The sequence below is a fragment of the Brienomyrus brachyistius genome, chromosome 3, assembly GCF_023856365.1.
Source record: "Brienomyrus brachyistius isolate T26 chromosome 3, BBRACH_0.4, whole genome shotgun sequence".
NCBI classification, from domain to species: domain Eukaryota; kingdom Metazoa; phylum Chordata; class Actinopteri; order Osteoglossiformes; family Mormyridae; genus Brienomyrus; species Brienomyrus brachyistius.
This window is the reverse complement of record NC_064535.1, coordinates 32,323,221-32,344,895: the sequence shown is the minus strand read 5'-3', so window position 1 is coordinate 32,344,895 and position 21,675 is coordinate 32,323,221. Positions and strand designations below refer to the sequence as shown.

Below are 21,675 nucleotides of genomic sequence, written 5' to 3'. Positions count from 1 at the left end.
TGGCCAGCTGGACTTGCAGCTGCCTTTTCCTCTTCATGGCCATGCACACGCCATTCACCAACGTCAACTTCATGTTGGCCATTTCCCAGCCAGCTGGCACAGCTCTGCCGGTTCCTGGGCAGATCAGGGTGATGGTGGACCCCATGTACACCAGGGCTCAGTAAGGTGTTTCAGCTACCAGCCAGTCGAGGTACAGACTTGTAGACTCGCTGAGCTGGCCCACTCTAGGTGCAGCTGTTGGGGTTAGACTGGCATGTGTTGTGTGTGGCGCCCCCCTCACAGCGCCACCCACCCGGTGGTTCTCGATTGCTGTTCGGGACAAAGATGTGGGGCTGGGGTGGAGCAGTCATGGGCAAAGTGCCTAATCTCTCCACAGTGGTGCCAGGGGGCAGCTGCTGGCGGGCAGCGTCTCTGCCGTGGCTCAATGCAAGTTACATGCATATACTCTCTCCTCACTGTTGGAGCCCTCTGCTGCACAGGTGCAGCTTGTGCATAGTGGCTGGTGACCGGCATGATGTTGCAGGTGAGGACAGAATTTCCGCCTCCCTCCACCTCCACCAAGGTCTCAGTGAGCATGGCTGCCACTAGCAATTGGATGTGTTGGTGCAGCCATTTCATAGTTAATGCCTTGAGAAAGGCCTGCCGAGCCAGATCTTCCTGTACGGCGCTGGGGTTTCGGCGGTCCACTGCGTATACCCACAGGGTCTCACTGTCACGCCTTTGCTGGTTTACCAGCTCTGTCTTCTCTGCCTCCACGGAACACTGCTGGCTGCCTCTACAAGAGATGAGAACTATCAGATCTTTCCAGGAAGACTCATTGCATGGCTCCTTGGATTTCTGCCTGGTCTTCTGATGCTCCCCACCACTGGCAAAGGAACCCTTTCTCCAGTTGATGGAAGACATCAACAACAACAACAACAAATTTATTTTTGTATAGCGCATTATCACAACATTACATTGTCTCAAAGCGCTTTACAGCATCCGCACCCAAAGCCCCCAGTGAGCAAGCCAAAAGCGACAGTGGCCAGGCAACTAGAGGCAAGGCAGCAGGTCATACAGGCAGAATGCCGAACTGGATGCAGGGACGTTACTGGTGGTGGCGACGTCACATGTACTGTAGTAGGGTATGCAGGACATCTTGATAGATTGAGGTCTCCAGGCAAGACCCCCCAGGAGGAGTAGGGGAAATAAAATGTACAATTAGTCAAAGTAGAGGAGGCTATAGGCAGTGCTAACAGCTAGGTGAGTGCAATATGAAGTACAATGTGCAAGCTCCGGCAGATATGGCTATGGCAGCATCAGTAGGAGGGAGAGGCAAGTGGGAATTCAGGCATGGGGAGCCCTGAAATGTCAGCACTCCAATTCCACAAGGGATTGTGAAGCTGGAGTGATAGCACTGACAGTCCAGTTTATCCATAGTCAATGGCACCGATCCCCACCCAGCTCTACACCTCACACTATAGGTCTGACTGGGAGTGAAGAGTTAGCTAGAGCTAGAACTAGTGTCCCTATACGCTAAACTAAACAGGTGTGTTTTTAGTCTAGACTTGAATATTGAGAGTGAACCTGAAACCCGCACATCCGGTGGAAGACCATTCCACAGCTGAGGAGCTTTGTAGGAGAAAGCTCTGCAGCCTGCCGTAGCTTTTTCTATCTTAGGCACTAACAGATATCCCATGGCTTGAGAGCGAAACAAGCGTGGAGGGTTGTATGTGGTCAGCAGATCACTAAGGTATTTATATGTTAATAGCAGTATTTTATAGTCAATTCGATACTTAACTGGCAGCCAATGAAGAGAGGATAAGACCAGTGTAATATGATCACATTTTTTAGTGTTTGTAAGAACTCTGGCTGCAGCATTCTGTACTAACTGAAGTTTATGCAAGGATCCAGACGGGCAACCCGATAGGAGGGCATTACAGTAATCCAGTCTGGAACTTACAAAGGCATGTATTAGTTTTTCTGCATCATGAAGTGAGAGCATCTTACGAAGCTTGGCTATGTTAGATGATAAAACGCAGTTCTAGTAATACTTCTTAAGTGAGCATCAAAGCATAGATCTGAATCAACAACCACTGTGTTAGGTTGTGTAGGAAGGCTACCAACGTTGAGGTGGTGAAACCTATTTCTTGCAGCCTTGGGACCAATTACCAGAACTTCTGTTTTTTCTGTATTTAACATAAGGAAATTTTTTGCCATCCAGCACCGGATATCTGATAGACAGTCTTCTAACCGAGATAGTAGTGATGTATCATCAGGGTTAACAGACATGTACAACTGTGTATCATCTGCATAACAATGAAACCCAACACCATGATTTATGTTACCAAGAGGTAGCATGTATAGGGTAAACAGTAGCAGGCCCAGGACTGATCCCTGTGGGACACCATATTCAACTTTTGTGGCCTTGGATGATTCATTGTTCACATGGGCATACTGATAGCGATCAGTTAAATATGAGCAGAACCAAGAAAGTGCTGTCCCCGTAATGCCAACTACACCTTCTAACCGGTCCAAGAGGATATTATGGTCCACAGTATCGAACGCTGCAGTTAAATCTAGCAATACCAACAGAGATACACAGCCACGGTCAGAAGCCACAAGTAAATCATTCATTACTTTGACTAGAGCAGTTTCTGTGCTATGGTTTGGTCTAAAGCCAGACTGATATAATTCATTGGCATTATTTTTTTGTAGGAAAGAGGACAACTGACGAACTACAACCTTTTCCATGATCTTTGAAATAAAAGGAAGATTTGAGATAGGTCTATAGTTTCCTAAAACACTGGGTTTAAGATTTGGTTTCTTTAGGACGGGTCTAATAACAGCCATTTTAAAAGGTTTTGGAACATATCCAAGTCTAAGAGAAGAGTTTAACACATTTAACAAGGTTGTGCTAATCTGTGGTGCAATTTCCTTGAAGAATTTCATAGGAATTGGGTCTATAAGGCTAGTAGAGGATTTACAGGAGAAAATTAAACTCAAAAGTTCTGAGTGTGTAATAGGAATGAATGATTCAAAGGTCTCATTATTGGTAGGCATAAGACTAGCAGGAGGCTGGCAGCCGTAAGTAGGTAAGGGTGTGCACTGGATGGTCTGTCTAATCTTAGTTATTTTACCATTAAAAAATGTAAGAAAGTCATCACTCTTAAGAGCTCGCGGGACTTGCGAGTTAAATGAGGAATTCTGTGCCGGAGTGGGGGGAGACTGACTGGCTATTGCAGACATATCCGGGGCCGCTAACACTGAGTCGAAAAAACTCTCATTCTCCTGAATGTTATGTAACGTCCGGATACGTCCCTCTAACACTACAATCTTCTCCGTCAGCCTAGCGACTAAAGGACACTTCTCACATGTATAAGTACCGCTAATGACTGGAGAAGAATAGCTAAACATATTGCACTCAGAACACGGAACAGGAGACATGGCGTTGTACTTACGGTAAACGGGAAAACAAGCTCCACAACAATCATTACTCTTAATACACACAGTGGGCACACACACACACAACAACACGCTATGTACAATAATAAACATTCAACACTTTATGTGACATAACAACACAGCACATTTACATATTAAAAAGAGACTATGGATAACTATTTACAGGGCTGGCATCAGTCCAACCTGCTACGCTACAATACTTAAGTAGGATGTTGGAATTTTTCATGATCAAGTTATCAGGTATGCATCAATACATCGAAATGTGCGATACTACTAATAATAAATATAGGCCCTTTCCTTTGTCCTTCAGATAATTCATGCATATTAATGCGTATCACCGGTATCTCAATGGCATTTCGACCAATCAGATGGTGGTAATACACTCAGTGACACTTTTGGCCAGGTCAGCATTGGTACAACCAGGTAACGCTCTGATCATTTATTTGATTTACAATGGAAAATCATCAGTTCATGGTACGAGTTGGATATTGGTTCTTGGTTTGGTCCTTGCTGGCAGCGGAAAAGTGACAATAGTTGCAGTACGACGGCAAATCCTTTGCTATAAGGCTTCCAAGTGCTTGATTGTTTGAGGCACAAAGGCTACCATAAGCCCGGTTAACAGGCAGATTTGATATGATTTAACATTACAAATGAGTGTGTGTGTGTGATATGTTGCTGAATACATGTATTCATCTTACATTTGATTGTAAAATTTTCAGTTAGTTGAAAAAAGTTGTTTCATTTTAATGCATTTGATTATGTGAGCTGGTGCCATTTCCTAGTACCAGAACCCATGAATGGTGAAGGCAAATGCTTAGCAGAAGTTGCTCATTGATGCCTGCAGTGACACAGAACTGCTGATATATTTATCACAAATTAGTTTTCTGAATAACTTTCATAAGTTTCCTTTTTGATATGATGTCTCACACATTTCAGTGAAGAACTTAAATGCTTGTCCACATTTCCTTTGCAGTGCAATTTATATTTTAGTAACTCTTAAATTAATATTAGGTGCTTATTGAAGATAGTAAGATGGCTTTGTGGCTAACACTGGAGCCTCATGCCTCCAGGACTGAGGGTCTGAATCTCATCTCCTGTTCCATGGCCATGGGATTGTAGAATTTTTCTCACTCCTGTCTGGAGGAGACCTTTACATCAGCCTACATCGAGCACTGGAAGCACTAGATTCTTACCACGTTTTGGAGTTTGTTTTAAATTGTATTTCATTGTGCATTTCATTCTTTTAGTTATTGTCCTATTTTTTGCACATTATACGTGTCACGCCCGGCATTCCTCTCCCCTCATTCTTTCCGTTGTGTGGCTCTATATGTGAACGTGTGAAATTTGAATGTTCTTGCTTTATTTTATGGATTTCCTGTTGTAGTTAAAAACATGCAGTTATTTGTTGTCTTTAAATTGCCCATTTTGTGTACCCTGTGATGAACTAGCATCCTGTTAAGGGTGTCTCCCTGCCTTGTGCTCTGTGCTTCATGGGATAGACTCCAGGCTCATTGTGAGAGAGCACTGCATATTTGGTACAGAAGATGCAGAATACTACTGCAGAGGACCTACATTTAAATCCTCCTCCCCATCCTCATCTCATGCTCAACACCTGCTTTGTCTTCCCAGGTTTAATGAAGCATGGTGGTTGTTCTTTGTGTCTAAAAAGGACCTCTCCATAAGTTAACTTGCGTGTTAAATTTGTCAAACCACTGCTGAAAATTGTCTTTACCTCACAGGTCGCAACAGGTGATCTGTCTCTGACACATCTATTGACCATTGTGGAGCTCCCACCAAGAAGTCCCTTTGAGATAGCATCTCATAGGTGCTCCTGTGCCCACGCAATGGGCGAGAGGCGGAGCAGCCCTATGTACCTTTTGTGCCACGCCCATGGGAGCTCTCAGGAATCCCACACCCCCGAATCCGGCAGATATGGCGACAGCTGCCCATGCAGCAAAGGACCCCACCTGGAGACCACCATCAGCACGTGTTACTCACCTGTCCTCCTGGAACAGGACTCCTCAGTGAATAATGGATCAGGCATTTCCTGTGGCCTCCACTCAGTCACAAAGGACCCAGCCTTGCAGATCCCCATCAAGCCCCCCCTTTCCCCCCAGGGACCACACAAGATGCCCCCCTCAGGATGCTTCCAAGACCCGTACCACACTCGCACCAGCATGCAAGGGGATGTCTACAACTTCTTGGAGAGGCCGGTCGGGCTGAGATGCTTCCTTTACCACTTCTTGGTGTGAGTAACATGAATACCTTTCTGTTTCTTAGAGATATACTGAATAATATGAAAATGAACAACTTTTAGCCAGTAAACCTTGATATCATGCAGTGCCGGTCAATGAAAAGGGTCCTACTGTATCAATAGGGAATCAAACAAATTTACCATTGTCTGTGGAAAACGTCAAACTGTAGGAAGTGCTTATTATTATTTATTTATTTATTATTCTTATTATTAAATTCCGAAATCAATTTGACATCGCTCCTGGACATGTTTTCAAAAGTTACATTTACAATCTGCTATTTTTTTTTAAAGTACATAGAATAATAATATTTTGATCTGTGAATCGAGATTAAAAATAAATGATGATAGCTGATGACTGCAAACTTGTTTAGGAAGACAGTGGATATCATGTTTCCAATGTGTGATTCTGTGAGCTGTGTGATATCTGCTGGCAAGGCAGGATTTCTTTCCAAGAGTTTTGCTGTGGATTTTCTCTGCAACCTGGTTTTCTGTATGTGTCCTGCTTAGGAAAATGCAGGCTTGTAAAAGTTCTTCATCAAAAGCAAAGACATCATCCCTTCTGAGTCAAAGGATACAATGTTGACCACAGGCAGGATGTAGAACACTCTGGAAGGCAGAGTCGGATAAAAACCTCTGATGTTAACTGAGACTATAATATTTCGGGTCAGTGAATGAACTCATATATAATGAATTATCTAGTGATGCTCCACCGAGCTCCTTTAAGTAACTCTTACTCAGAGGTGGCTACTGGAGACGATTCCAGTTTCAACTGTCACTCTGGGGGCCAAGAAGGTAAAGCTAATGCTCTCTGTCTGTACCGGCTGTTCACCGTCCCCCATCCCCTCAGATTTGGGGATTAGTGTCCCTGTCAGGACCTGTCATGAAATCCTGAGATGTATCAGAACAATCAAAAAATGGGTGGTGAGAAACCTAAAACCGGGCCCAAGGTCATGATGCACCATCCAGGGTTTCCACCAAGTTGGCCCAGAATCCCAGCACTTGCATCTAAAATTTCTTGGTAACTCCACTCAGCATGGCACGCACCCTCTGATGCCTGAGCAACTGGACAGGAACTCCCACCATACACAATATGAATCTGGCTCATACTATCAGCCCATGTCTTGATGAACCAAACATAAGCATGGATATTAGAGCCAGTCCCGCTATCTTTCAGTGACGAGACGGGTCCATTAGCAAATGGCCCTAAAACTGATCAGCCACTGACTGGTGACATGGAACCTTTGTTAAATCTCATAGCAAGTGACTTCTGGCCAGATGCCTCCCTGCCCTGTTGCTGCATGCTGGGATGTGCACATACTGTAGGCTCAGTTTTCCCTCAGGGACAGCACTCAAGGGCATATTCAGGCTGACAGGGGATTGGGTACAAATGTTTATTTTTTTTTCCCCCTGGGAAGAAGAAGCATGGGTAAGATAATGCTGGATTAAAAACCAGCTGTTTTTGTTTGTAATCGGTCTCAGTGGGATAGTTTGTCTTTCACAGTAATATTCTTCACTGGGGTTTGAGGTTGGTGGGAGTCATCAAGTAGATATGTACTTACTGCTCCCCTTAGTGGCCGGCATCTAAAATTGCATGACCAGCTGACTGCAGATTGAAAATGCGCAGTCTACTTTGGTTACCACAAATGTATTGTGCATCAAGTATTTCTTTATTCTGTGTAAATGTCTTAAGGGCAGACACCAGGACCCGTATTCACAAAGCATCTTAAGGCTAAAAGTAGCCCGTAACTTGCCTATTTAGGAAAAACTCCTAAAAAATAATGAGCATGTCAGTCCTAAAATTAGGACGGCAATTATTTTTGACTAAGAGCAATTCACAGTCCCTTAAAAGTAGCACCCAAGTCTGGAAGAACTAAAAAAATAGTCGTGAGGACTCCTAATTAAGTCACTAAGACTAAACAGTCACATAATGACAATCCATTATCGGACATTGGATACATTAAACGAACGCTGAATTGCTTAAAGAATACCGCCTCAGTCGGGAGTCAGTAATGATTGTTGTGGAGCTTGTGATGGATACAATAACATATCCAACAATCCGAAACAACCCAATCATTGACAGTGGAAACTGCATATAGTGATCACGTCTCTCTGGGTGAAATTAATCACTATAACTGCATAATCCGCACAACCGCTTTTTTCCTCAGGCAGATTACCATCTAATTGAGAGTAGCTATGTATTGAATTTTAATGACTCGTTCAAAATACAGTACAGCTGTTCCAAACGCTTTTCAAAATCTGAACAGTGTATAACTAAAATACGCTACAATGCTGTATTGTACATAAAATATACCTTATTGTAGTGTCCCTGCTGCATCTCGTTGACTCGGTTTTGGCAGTTTAGCATAAACTTTGATGAGTCTATTTTTCTCATTGAAAGAAAATTACTTTCTTTTTCCCGTCATGTTTTCTATGCACCCAGCATTAGTCTCAGGTAGCTAGCCAGAAGCAGATGGTTATCGCAAGGTAAAGTCGGCTTATCAAAGTAAAGTGAAAAAAAATACTATAGTTAAATTTTTTTCCATATGTTGTTATGTTTCAAAAGACCAAAAATTAACACAGTAATCGGACTACTTGATTAATTACTATAAGCAAATTATTTAAACAGTGTTTGTACAGGAATGATTCCGTCTCAAGCTTTTTGATCCATATAAGCGGTCTCCATAACCATGACCACTATTCGTGTTTATCGTATGTTGCGTGTACATTTTCACCAGCACATACTGGCCTCTCAATAACCAATCGGCGTAGTCATAGCAGGTAGGCTCGTGCATGAGAATTGACGTCAGCCACAGAGACGTCAGTAAGCGTCTTAGCTTAGGAGTTGGCTCTTTTCCTCGCAGCCACTTTATGAATAGGTTTTAGGGGGAAAAATTTTTGTGCGATTGAGGAGTACGCTTAATGGTAAGAAAAAATGCTTTGTGAATACGGGCCCAGGTTATTAGTGAAGTCAAAAAGGGTTCATGGAATATTGTGGTAAAACTGAAGGAAATACAGTGTGTACTCTGGTCTCACATTACAGTACAGGGTTCAGAAACATGCTGTTAAAGCTAGAGATGCACCGATCGATCGGCCAGATTTTCAGCATGCTCCGCCGGACCGGACACTTGAGATATGGCGAAAAAGGCGTCCCTGCCGTAGAATGCAGGCCAGTCCCCCGAGCGCGCACCACTGAAAGAAGTACATGGCATCCCCTTCAGTTTTTCATTTCTGTAGCTGCCATCATAAAGTGTTTTTGTATGTTCAATGTGAGAGTGTCTTAACTAACCTGTGCAAGTTTCACGGGTGTAGTCACAGTAAAGCCAGAATTAACATGGGGTGCCGAAAACGCATCCCCTTTAATTTTGCATTTCTGTATCTCCCCTCAAGTAGGCCTACATGAAAAATATATCCCCACACCCCTTCGTCGTTACATTTGCACCGACCTCAGCGTCACGCACGTTTTTAATACAATTTGGAGTCAAGTATCTTCTGAGCTACGTGATGCAACACTATGTTAGCCATAGACTACAGCTTTTTAAAAAGATTGAGCAACCAATGTATTTCTTTCTTCGTGAAAACAAGAACAACTTTACTGACACCTGATACAGACTTATAATGTAACAAGCGTTATATCCTTCACGTTCTTGTTTTGAACCGGTATTAACATGTTTGTGATAGCCTAAGTACCCTCGTTTATCGCAGTTAATGAGTTCCAGACTACCGCGAAAGTGAATTTCCGCGAAGTAGGATTCTTTATTTATAAATCGAATATTTTCGTAGTTAGAGCATAGAAAACCTGTTTACGACATTCTAAATACGGTTTTTAACATTATTAGACATGAACCCTAACACCCTTTAGTCACCATTACTGTTATGATTGCTGGACACGGAAGCAGGAACGGGGAGACGAGGAATCAGAATCGAAGAGTTTATTTGGAATCACTCCAAATGCAGGACACAGAACCATGTAACATCAAAACGTCAATGACAAATCTTAGGTTACAGACTCTGACGTGGACTTAAATGCACCGAAGGTATCAAACTGACAGGAAACAGCTGGACACAATCAGGGTACATACGTGGTTAATAAGGGGGCGTGGCACACAAGAAGATCCTACAGGCAGGTCATGAAAATTACACTCCTATTATCCAATATATTAGACAAAATAAGAGAAAATAAGACATATTAGACGCTACGAATATCACATTATTATTATTGCACATTTAATTACGACGAGCAAAGATGCTTCCTATACATACGTAACGATGTATCATCAGTTTTGATCAACTTTTTATGAATATACAAAAAACCACTATAGAGTGAAGCCGCGAAAGTCGAAGTGGCGAGGGACGACTGTCTTACAGTACGTAACAAACCGTTTTCAGATCTGCGACCTATTTTATGTGTTTATATGTTGTATATCTTTATTTCAACAAAATACAACGTGGTATGATATGTTAAATACGTTTTATGAGTTTAAATAAACAAAAATGATCGTTTTCACGAATTACAAAAAAAGAGCTCTCCTTTCGCATTTTTCAATAGTGCGCGCTCCGTAGACTGGAATGCATTTTTCGGTATAACAAGTGTGGGTCAGTTTCTTGTATCTCCGATACCGAACCGGACCGTTTTACGCATGCAACACACGTCATACGCACAGCGGCGCAGACACCCTCATTTGTATGTACCTAACATGCGATACTGGTATTAATAATATTACCCTGCACCTATTATAATTTGGAAGAGTATAGTACAATTTAAGTTTTATTTAGAGATTTGTAAGCTATGGAATTTTTTATTTTAAGACGAGTAAAGAAAGAGAAAAAGGTCAATGTCGTGATCTTGTGAATTTAAACGTACTGGAAATTTATATAAGTAACTGGCATTTGTTTTGTTATTTAAACCTGTTGCACGTGCTCTTGTTTGGTAACGTAAAATATGGCCTATGACAGATAAAGTTTCAGTTAGTTGTTATTTGTACCTTTTTCCAGTCAAAGAGCACTTTATTTTGAGACTTGTTTAAGTGAGAGTAGATCCTGTAAGACCTTGTGAGTGCAGTTTGGGGGAAATTGTAAAGTTTAACTATTTCTTTTATTATGAAAATAAAAATTTGCATTGAAAAAAGCTGATTTTTCTTTGCATGTGCTGTCAATTATAGTTCTTAGAAAGAAAATCGAAATCGGCAAAAATCAGTATCAGTATCATGCAAAAAAATCATGATTTGGAATCAGCCAACAATTGCAATTGATGCATCTCTAGTTAAATCCATTTACAAAGCAAGGTTTTTAGGGGACTAATAAAACTTGGTCAGGTTTAGCTATCCCACAATCCCATCAAACTTCTCAGTTGTGTAGGTTTGCCAAGGACAAATTGTTATGGGGCAGAAAACCAGCCCACACACAGCTCTCTGTGGACAGTTCATGTGTTTGTTTGAGGACACAGGCAGGAATACAGGCAAGAATCTTTCCAGAATCTTCATCCCTGACATTAATACATTAGCCATTTACCCAGTCAGCTTTCACACATGGGGACTTTGTTTGCATGAAAATGGCCTCACAATTGCAGGGTTGTGGGTTTGAATCCAGTCCATGCTCTGCGCATGAGATTTTTCTCTGTGTTCTCCGTATTTCCTTCCACAATTCAAAAACATAGAGCTTAAATGGATCAGTGATTTTAAATTGCCTGCAGAGTTTGTGCCTTGTGATGGTTCTCCCTGTGCTTCTTTGGCTCTTGGCACAACATTGGATAAACTGTTGTGGAGGATGAATGGGTGGCAGACAGCACCATTTCGTCTTTAGGGGGCACTGTTTACACATATTCCTCAGCCTGAGAGTGTTTAAGTCTTTATATGACTTCAATTAGGGTATACTTTTGTTTCATGTCAGTCTGCCCATTTAACTGTTAGACCCAGTATTGTCCCAGTATCTGGTCTTTCTTGGAGTTAGGCTTAGTATGTTATTGTAAACAGACTCCTAATTAATTACAGTATTACAAAACGTGTTGTTCGGTATTGAGAACCCACACGACGAGGTAATCACTGGGCTCCATGGGAGACCACGGGAAGTTGGTGTGGCACCGTAATAATGGCGTGTGTTTGTGAAATCCCCAGTGCAGTCTGAGGTGGTCCTCTGCATAAAACCCACATTGTCCCTGGAAACCAGAGATCAGCAAAGTCCCACATGTCACGGCCAGGGCTGGAGATCAAGGCGAACCACTTTCTTGTATAAACTACATCCTGCTGAGCCACTTCCCCAAAGGTAAAACGAGCACAGAAACACATCCCAGTTGCAGACCTGGCAGGCTATGACATTTAGTGCTGCAGGCCCGCATTAACTCTTGGCCTAATGCCATGTAACGTTTGCCATTAAGCACAGCAGCAAAGTCTGTTCAGGAACATGTATTTTCTGCTATACTAAAGGGCATTTTGCCATCAAAACAAACAATGAAATTGCTCAAAAAAACCCTGATGGATTTAGGTGATCCTTTTGGCAGCAGTTCCTAGAGTAACCTTTAATTGCAAGTTGCATGTTGGGTAAAAAAAGGAGGTAACGATGTATAGAGTGGCATTGTGTGAAAAGTGCAGAAAGGTTTATGCGAGTCTTTCCTGTTTAGGAGCCAATTAAAGCATAACCGAATGAATGTGTGAATCCGAAAGGAAGAAGTGAAAGAATGCATCAGTAAGAAGTCAGAGGATGAACCAAAAAATATAAGTAAAGGACAGTGAATGAGTACATGAGTGCAAAAATAGAATAAATTAGTAGGGGAATGAGTGAGTAAATGAGAGAATGGATGAGTAATGAGTAAATGCAGGAATGTCTCTCGACATTAAGATCATGTCATGATCTTCCTGATTTTGAAGTCAAACTGCCATTTAACAGTCTGTAAAGTTGGTTAAATTAGACAGCAGAGCATTACCTGAACAGAACTGAATGTCAACAAGGGTGTATGTTTGCACCCCTCTGGAAATAACACCCTGCTGCATCCATTTGTAGACCTGGAAACAAGCAGTGGACACAGCTGTTTGCTAAGATGACTATGTTTTTTGCTAATTATTATTGTATTGTGCATGCATGTGTGTGTACCTGAAGATTTCTCTCTATTTCGAGCAATTATTTCTGAGTATGATGCGCCTAAACAGACATAAATACTGGAAAAGCAGACACCCTGAGGGTATCCCCAGAAGACAAAGACTTCAAAATAAATTCATCCTTTTAAAAAATGTAAAGCTCCCATTTTAAGCTTTATCAAAAAGATGGGAGTCAACAGCAGTTTATTACAAAGACAGGATGTGTCTGTATGCATGCTAAAAAGGACAAGCCATTTGAAATGATTTTTTTCTTTGTTCAGGGGTCTATACAAATTAAAGCTTTGTTTTTATCAGACCAATATCTTCCTTAAGATATTTATAGATTCATTCATTTTTAGAATAAATTAATGTTTTTTTTAAAAAAAAAAAAAAGTTGCTGAACTGGCAACCCATTGGGCTTGACAAGGTTTCATATCATCAATGACTACTCCATCCATCCATTTTCCAAAACCACTTGTTCTATTCAGGCGGATATGAAGCCCATGGGCAGGAAACAACCCAAGATGGGGCACCAACCAATCCACACTCACACAGGCACACTTACAGTATGCATTGTCAGCATTGTTTTGGACCGTGGGAGGAAACTGGAGTAAACCCCAGAATAACATGGGGAGTAACATGCAGACTTCACAAACATGGAACCCTGGGGGACTTTTGAGAGGTGGGGTTAGATTTTCCTGTGTGTGGAATGAAAGCATATTTTCTGTTACTCTCTGTCATATGGTGGCATTCTATGGCTGTCATTTTATGCCACAAGTAATATGCTGCCATGCAGTTACCAAAAGGCCTATAGGGGGTGCATGTACAGTCGAAATACCATTCAGGTTCTCCTGTTTTGTTATTTTCTTTATGGTTATTGTGAACTACAATCTTTCAGCCTCTGGATGAGCCGTCCCAAAGCCCTAACTCCAGTGGGCGCCATGCCAGTCATGCCCAGGGGGATAACGAATAATTTGACTTCTTTTCATCCTATTTCTTCTGTTGCTGCAGATGGGTACGATCACAAATGCTCTGCAGACGACCCTTAATCCTCATCACAGGGAAATGTGCACATCTGGCCTGTGTGTGTCATGGAAAAAGCTGGGGAGCACCGCCCCCTCCCCACTCTGCAGCACCCGCATGTGCCATGAGTCCCTTCCCCCCAACTTGGAAAGATTATCCTAAGATGTTTGTCCTGAAGTGAACCCCTGCTACATGTCTTTCAGCCACAAACAAAAGCTACCAGCTGGCTACCCCTACATCTCTGGGCTGACATTTGGAGATCATGTCATGCCAAGAGAGGGATGATAGCTTAATTACGATGCCGTTCCGGGCTAGAGTCCCCTGTGATTGACCCCTGTTATGGAATCCCATGTCTTGGGGGGGGGAGGTAATACGTTGCATAACAAGCCCCAAGGCCTAGGAATGCTGATGTCCAGTATTACAGGCAGTCCCCAGGTTACAAACCAGATCCATTACCTAAGTCTGTCTTTAAGTCAAATATGTAGATAAGTTGGAACAATAATAATAATTATTATTATAATAATTACTATAATAATCTAGTAATAATAAGACTAATTACATATGGCACTGCACTGTACGTCGAGCCAATGAACTGCTAAAGCATGCGTTCATTATTATGTTCAGTGCGTGCATTCATTATTGCGTTCAGTGTGTGCATTCATTATTACAAACGACTGTATTTAGCCTGAATTTTTAATATAATAAACTTTAGGGTAGTCTGTTTGTAAGTATGCATTGTCCATAAATGGGACGTTCTGAACCTGGGATTGCTTATAAATTCCTTCATATACTGTACAATATACTACCAAAAGTATTGGGACACCTGCCTTTACACACACATGAACTTTAATGACATCCCATTCTTAATACATAGGCTTTAATATGGAGTTGGCCCACCCTTTACAGATATAACAGCTTCAACTATTCTGGGAAGCATGTCCACAAGGTTTAGGAGTGTGTTTATAGGAATTTTCCATTCTCCCAGGAGAGCATTTGTGAGGTCAGACACTAATGTTGGACGAGAAGACTTGGCTCGCATTCTCTGCTCTAATTCATCCCAAAGGTGTTTTATCAAGTTGAGGTCAGGGCTCTGTGCGGGCCAGTCAAGTTCCATCACACCAGACTTGCTCATCCATGTCCTTATGGACCTTGCTTTATGCATTGGTGCACAGTCTTTTTGGAACAAGAAAGGGCCATCTCCAAACTGTTCCCACAAAGTTGGGAGCATGAAATTGTCCAAAATGGCTTTGAATGCTGCAGCATTAAGGGCTCCATTCACTGAAACTAAGGGGCCAAGCCCAACCCCTGAAAAACAACCCTTGACAACAATTCCTCCTCCACTAAACTTTACACTTGGCACAATGCAGTCAGGCAAGTTCAGTTCTCCTGGCAACCACCAAACCCAGACTCGTCCATTAGATTGCTAGACAGAGAAGCGTGATTCGTCACTCCAGAAAACACGTCTCCACTGCTCTACAGTCCAGTGGTGGCATGCTTTACACCACTGCATCCGATGCTTGGTGATGTAAGGCTTCGATGCAGCTGCTTGGCCCTGGAAACCCATTCCATGAAGTTCTCTATGCACTGTTCTTGAGCTATTCTGAAGGCCACACAGAGTTTGGAAGTCTGTAATATTGGAATATTTAGTAGTGAAGAAATTTCACGAATGGACTTATTGCATAGGTGGCATCCTATCATGGTACTACACTTGAATTCACTGAGCTCCTGAGAGCGACTTATTCTTTCGCAAATGTTTGTATAAGCAGTCTGCATGCCTAGGTGCTTGATTTTATACACATGTGGCCATGGAAGTGGCTTGAACACTTGAATTCAATGATTTGGAGGGGTGTCCTAATACTTTTGGCAATATAGTGTATTCAGAGTTTTACATATACACAGTTTTAGTCCCTCCCACACATGCACAGGCTTAATCATAGAAATATTGAAAAGAATGGAATGGAGTTTGGGGTTACTATAGTGGCACAGTGCTTAGTACTGATGCCTTACACCTTTGGGACCAAGATTGGAGCCTGTACCCCAGCTATACATGTGTAATGTTTGCATGTTCTGCTCATGTTGTTGTGGGGGTTCTGACAGTCAGGGTTTAATAACAACCACAAAAAGGCTGTCACCTATAGAAAATGTATTTGGGAATGCAATAAATTCAAATAAATCAATAATGATACACAAGGTGCATTAGTGATATAATGATTAAAGTGCCTTGAGTGTGATTTATAGTTGCATGTTTACAGAGGTGGATGAACATGATAAGTATACAAATATGATTTTGGGAGGACAGCAAATCAGGTTTCAAATAGGTTATGTAGAATGATAAACTGAATCAGGTCAGGTTATGGAGCATGCACTGGTACAGTGGGTGTTGCTGCACCCACCACAATGAAACACCTCGAGATTCCAGTTAACGCCCCCAGGCCAACACATGGGCCATTTCCGCCCTCCAGAAATACCTATCTATCTGCCGCACCCAGATGTTACGTGGGTGTCCCCTTGGCCTGGTCCAGATGCTTGCATCCTCAGCAATGAGGATCCTGCAAGCCAGATCACCCTCAGGGAATCGTGCCACATGGCTGTGGTACCATAATTGATGCTCCCTCACAAGGCAGGTAATTTACCTCATTTATGACTCTCTGAACAATCACTCGTTTGACGCAAAGTCCAACCAGCAGTACACAAGCATTTTCCAAAGAAACACAACTGAAGATGAATGATCAACAATAAAACCTAATTACTGTAGTTAAATGTTGACCTGATTTTGAATTATTCTATATGTCAAAACATCCTGTTCCTTCTTTCCTATTACAAAGCTGATGTCATCGCATTTCTCAGAAAACGTAACTAATGTCAGCTGGTGTAATATTTCATTCTGCCTTTAAAAAATGCTGCTGAAGATGGCCTTTTTTAGCTGTGCTAAACGGTAGTTGATCCAGATATTTTCTGTCAAGTTCACTCCTGTTCTCAGTAAGTCAAGATTTTGGTGAGGTGGATTTTCTTTTGCTTTTAAAATAATGTACTGATGGGACATCATTTTATGCATCTATTTCAACTTCGCAGTTTACAATTGCTGAAACATATGTCCTCGATCTGGAAGACTAACTAAGTCTAATTTGCAGGCTAACTGTCTGAATAGCTGGCAGGCAAACTGCCAGGCTTGCTGTTTGACTAACTAACTGTCAGGCTGTCTGACTAACTGTCATGCTAACCATCTGGCTAACTGCCATGCTTGCTGTCTGGCTAACTGGCAGGCTGTTTGACTAACTGTAATGCTAACCATCTGGCTAACTGCCATGCTTGCTGTCTGGCTATCTGTCATGCTAGCCATCTGGCTAATTGCCATGCTTGCTGTTTGGCTAACTAGCAGGCTAACCATCTGGCTAACTGCCATGCTTGCTGTCTGGCTAACTGTCATGCTAACCATCTGCCTAACTATCAGACTAACTCCTCTCACTTTACTCCACAGATTCCTTATGGTGCTGGTGTGTCTTTTGTTTAGTGTGCTGTCTACCATTGAGTTCTATGCAGAATTTGCCACCGGGACACTCTTCTGGATGGTGAGTTTGTTGATTGTATTAAGGCCATCCCTGCTACCTATTATTTCACATTATGAAATTAGTATGTAACATGTGTAAATATTGTAACGTTAATGGAACATTAAGAATGCTCTATGCCAACTTTAAGAAAACCTTTAAATAACACTAGCCGGGCTGTAGCTGGGCCTGCATATCCTTTAATCTACTGTCACTGTAAGTGAGTTACTGCAGAAGGTCATGGTAATATATGCATTAGTATACCGTAAAATGTAAGATTTTCTTAGGTTTTACAAGTATATATAGAAAACTTACTGCAGATCTTGGATAAGTGGATTTCAGAATAGATTAAAAAATAACTGATGGATTGATAAACTGGTGGATTGATGTATGGTTGGTTGGATGGATGATGGAGAGACAGGTATTGTCAGTGACATAAAAATTAATTCCTGTTGTTTAACTTTACTTCAAGCAGATGATCACATGTTCCTAAGTGTACATACATTATTCAGCATGACCCTGCAGGCCGGTTTCTACTCGCTCACTTCCCAAGAGTGTGCAGTCGCTCCGCCTGCTCGTTCGCCTTTCCCAAAGCAGCAGTCACTCTGACCATATTGACAAGGTGCTCTGGAACTGGTTTCCTGCCCCAATGTCACTCTGTTAGGGCCTGACCTAGTCAATGGGCTTCTAAGCCTGTGCCTTGAATCAGTACAGATTTCTGTAGCTACCTTAGCTCAGGTTACTAAGGTTGCACAACTTACGTATCAGGGATAAGGGGAGGAAATTCATCATTGGAAGATGGCTGGTGTCCATGACAGCTGCCTATGTGACTTAGAGCATCTGCCAGCTACCATCCCACGTGGGGGTGTGGGGTGGGTTGGCCATGCTCTGTCCCCACACTGTCCTTTGGAAAGCTGACCTGACAGATGGGCCAGGGGACATTGCTACAGATGGTATTTAAAATGATGGATTCGGTGTTTGCTGGCGTCAAACATTTTTTCAATGAGAAGAGCTAAATAAAACATTTACGACTGAGGGGAATGGATGCCTTTGTCTGAATGTGACTTTTTTGCTTAAGACTTAGGACAATATTATTGTTCCGGGCTGGTGAAGCCAGCCCTCTTAACAGCGGCAGGGAGCCATTCTCCTCACCCTTCAGAAAGTGTGAAGCAGAACAATCATAGTGCATCTCTGTGGTCCAGCAGACCAGAACCATGGAATTTCAGAAGAGAGAGCTGCTCTTTACCTGGTGTTATGTAACGAGGGACAGGATGGTGCTTGTCCTGTGACTACAAGCTGAGACGGTGAAATTTAATGAGGAAGAGTGGTAGATAGGCCATCCCAAGCAGTCTCAGGGTGACAGTGACATGGGATCTCTCTGCAGGTGACTGACAGTACCCCAACACCCCCACTCCCCCACAGATATCAAATCCTGCTGTGTTATGGCTGACAGGCAGCAGATATCATATGTCACACACAGGCCAAAAACCAGTCAAAGCAATAAAAAAGACCACCCAGGCAAACCTACGGCCAGGGGGTGGGGAGACCACAGGGAGTCTGTCTGGGGGGTGCCGCCCTCAGTGCAGGTCTGTGGGTTTTGATGTTCTCTGGCAGCACCTGTCAGGTAGTTTATGTACGGTGAAATTTGGGGAGCTTCGTTTTCCATCAGTGCTATCCTCTGTCCACCGACATCATCATCGTCATCATCATCCATTTATCTTTGAGCTACAGCATGAAGAATGACCTGAATGCATCATCATACCGCTGCTTCAGTTAGTCCTGTTCCAGTCACCTCAGGCTCTGCCTGATTCTGCCAAAACCATTTGGAGTTACCTCAAAATCACAGTCAGTGTCATTTAGACTGGTATAGCTGTGATAACTTTTAAATCAGCAACAATGATTCTTGGCTGAAATCAGAAATCAGAGTTGGGTTTCTGTTAAGTTTCTTCAGCAGTCAAAGCCCAGACAAACACGTTTCATGATAACTACAGTGGTTGGATGAGAACAGGCAGGGTTGATGATGTCCTCATCACTGGAAATGTTATCAGGCCCTTTTTCCTCATCTTGGGTGACCTGAGCCACACCGTTTACCACCCTGTCTGTCACTGTGGCAATTAAGCACTGGTATTGGTAAATGGGATGCTGTCCATTGGCTCGCTGAATGTTATCACGTGACACTGTTAAGTTATGTGATTAATGGATTTCACACAAGTTGACAAAGTATATGATGGTCTTGCAATTGAAAAATAAACGTAACACCAGTTAACTTCAGCTGAAACTTGAAAATGTTAGATAGATAAAAGATAAAAAATTAAAAGTACTCAATAACTTGAGCATTATTATCCATCCATCATTCTACCCATTTTCTGACACTCAGCCGGGTCCAGGTCACAGGGGCAACAGTCTGAGCAGGGAAGGCTAGACCTCTCTCTCCCCACCCACGACATCTAACTCGTCCATGGGGATACCAGCCGAGAAATATAATCTCTGGGTCTGCCTTGGGGTCTCCACCCTGTTGGACTTGCCCAATGCACCTCCTCAGAGACGTGTCCAGGAGGTGTCCTAGAAAGAAGCTTGAACCACCTCGGCTGTCTGGATGTCTGAGCTTCTTACACCAAGGCTGAGCCCAGACACTCAATTCCTAAGGCTGAGCCCAGACACCCTACGAAAGAAGCTCATTTCAGCTACTTATATCTCTAATCTCTTTTATTCAGCAACTACCCAAAGCTCATGACCATAGATGAGGAAGCAACGTACATAAGAACATAAGAAATTTACGAATGAGAGGAGGTCAATCGGCCCATCAAGCTCATTTGGTGAGAATTTAAAGATTTAAAGGAACCCAGGGTTATAATTTGCACTACACTAGCAGGAATACTATTCCATACTGTAACTACACACTGTGTAAAGAAGTGCTTTCTCAAATTCATTTAAAAAATGTTCTCCTGCTAATTTCCACCTATGACCATGAGTTCTAGTATTTAAACTAATATTGAAATAGCCATTTGGCTGAAAAGTGTCCAGAATCGTATATTCCTGGATCATGTCCCCCCTTAATCTCCTTTACTCGAAGCTAAACAGATTCAGCTCACCTAACCTCTCCTCATAAGACATTCCTCTAAGACCAGGAATAATTCTCATAGCCCTACGTTGCACCTTTTCCAAGGCAGCAATGTCCTTCTTTAGGTATGGTGACCAAACCTGCACACAATATTCTAGGTGGGATCTTACCAAGGAATTATATAATTGTAGCTTCAACCCCCTTGACTTAAACTCCACACACCTAGAGATGTAACCCAACATCCTATTGGCCTTTTTTCTTGCTTCCCCACACTGGCGAGAGTGGGACATGGAAGCATCAACATACACACCAAGGTCTTTCTCACATAGATCAACTGGTAAATCGCCTTCCAGCTCAGCTCTCTCTTCACCATGACGACTAGTACAACGTCCACATAACTGCTGAAGCTGCACTGATTTACCTGTCGATCTCCTGCTCCATTCTTCCTGCATTCATGAACAAGATCTCAAGATACTTAAATTTCTCCACTTGAAGCAGTAACTCATCCCAAACTTGGAAGGAGCAATCCACTGTTTTACATTTGAGAACGATGATCTCATAATTGAAAGTACTGATCCTCATCCTGGTTGCTTTACACTGCAGACCATTCCAGTGCATGCTGAAGGTTACAACTCTATGAAGCCAGTAGAACCACATCATCTGCAAAGAATCAGTCATGAGGTCACCAAACTGAACCCCCACCAACTAGCTGGCTGCACCTAGAAATTCTGCCCATGAAAGTTATAAATGAAACTAGTGACAAAGGGCAATTCAATTCAAATTATATTCATATGGTGCCTTTCACAAGAGAGTTGCCCTACAGTGCTTTACATGGGTATGTTGTGATACATCACAACATAATTAAGTCAGAATAATGCAAAAAACAAGGAATAGGAAAGACAAAGACATGAAAGAAAGAAAGCCAGATGACAATGGAAGAGAGGAACCAAAAACTCCCAAATAGGGAGAAAATAACCTCTGTGGATCCTAGGTACACTAGCTGCCCAACCCCACTGGACATGCTAGCATTATTTAAAAAGAGACTGCTTGCTTGCTAAAAGCAAGGTATAAATTGTGATCAAAGCCTAAGTTCAACAATGAGTCAGTTTGTTACATCAGGCTGTGTAGGGTGGCAGATTGAATCATGCACAATATCCACAATGTCACCATTCCATGGGACTGAACCATGAGTCCAGCTCAGGGCACCCCCTGGGCACCATCCAGACATGTGGGAATGAAGGCAGAGAGCGTGGGTGGTCAGAACGTGCATAGACACATTAA

At 42.5% G+C, this 21,675-nt stretch overlaps 1 protein-coding gene across 1 annotated transcript in view; it reads left to right on the top strand.

Moving 5' to 3' along the window:
* Nucleotides 1-5,288: 5,288 nt before the first annotated feature.
* The window catches only part of kcnq1.2 (potassium voltage-gated channel, KQT-like subfamily, member 1.2), a 117,919-nt gene continuing 101,532 nt past the window's right edge, over nt 5,289-21,675 (top strand). Inside the window, exons 1-2 of the mRNA XM_049007882.1 lie at nt 5,289-5,692; nt 17,267-17,357. Of these exons, the coding sequence (XP_048863839.1) occupies nt 5,289-5,692; nt 17,267-17,357 (495 nt within the window). The remainder of the gene's footprint in view (nt 5,693-17,266; nt 17,358-21,675) is intronic.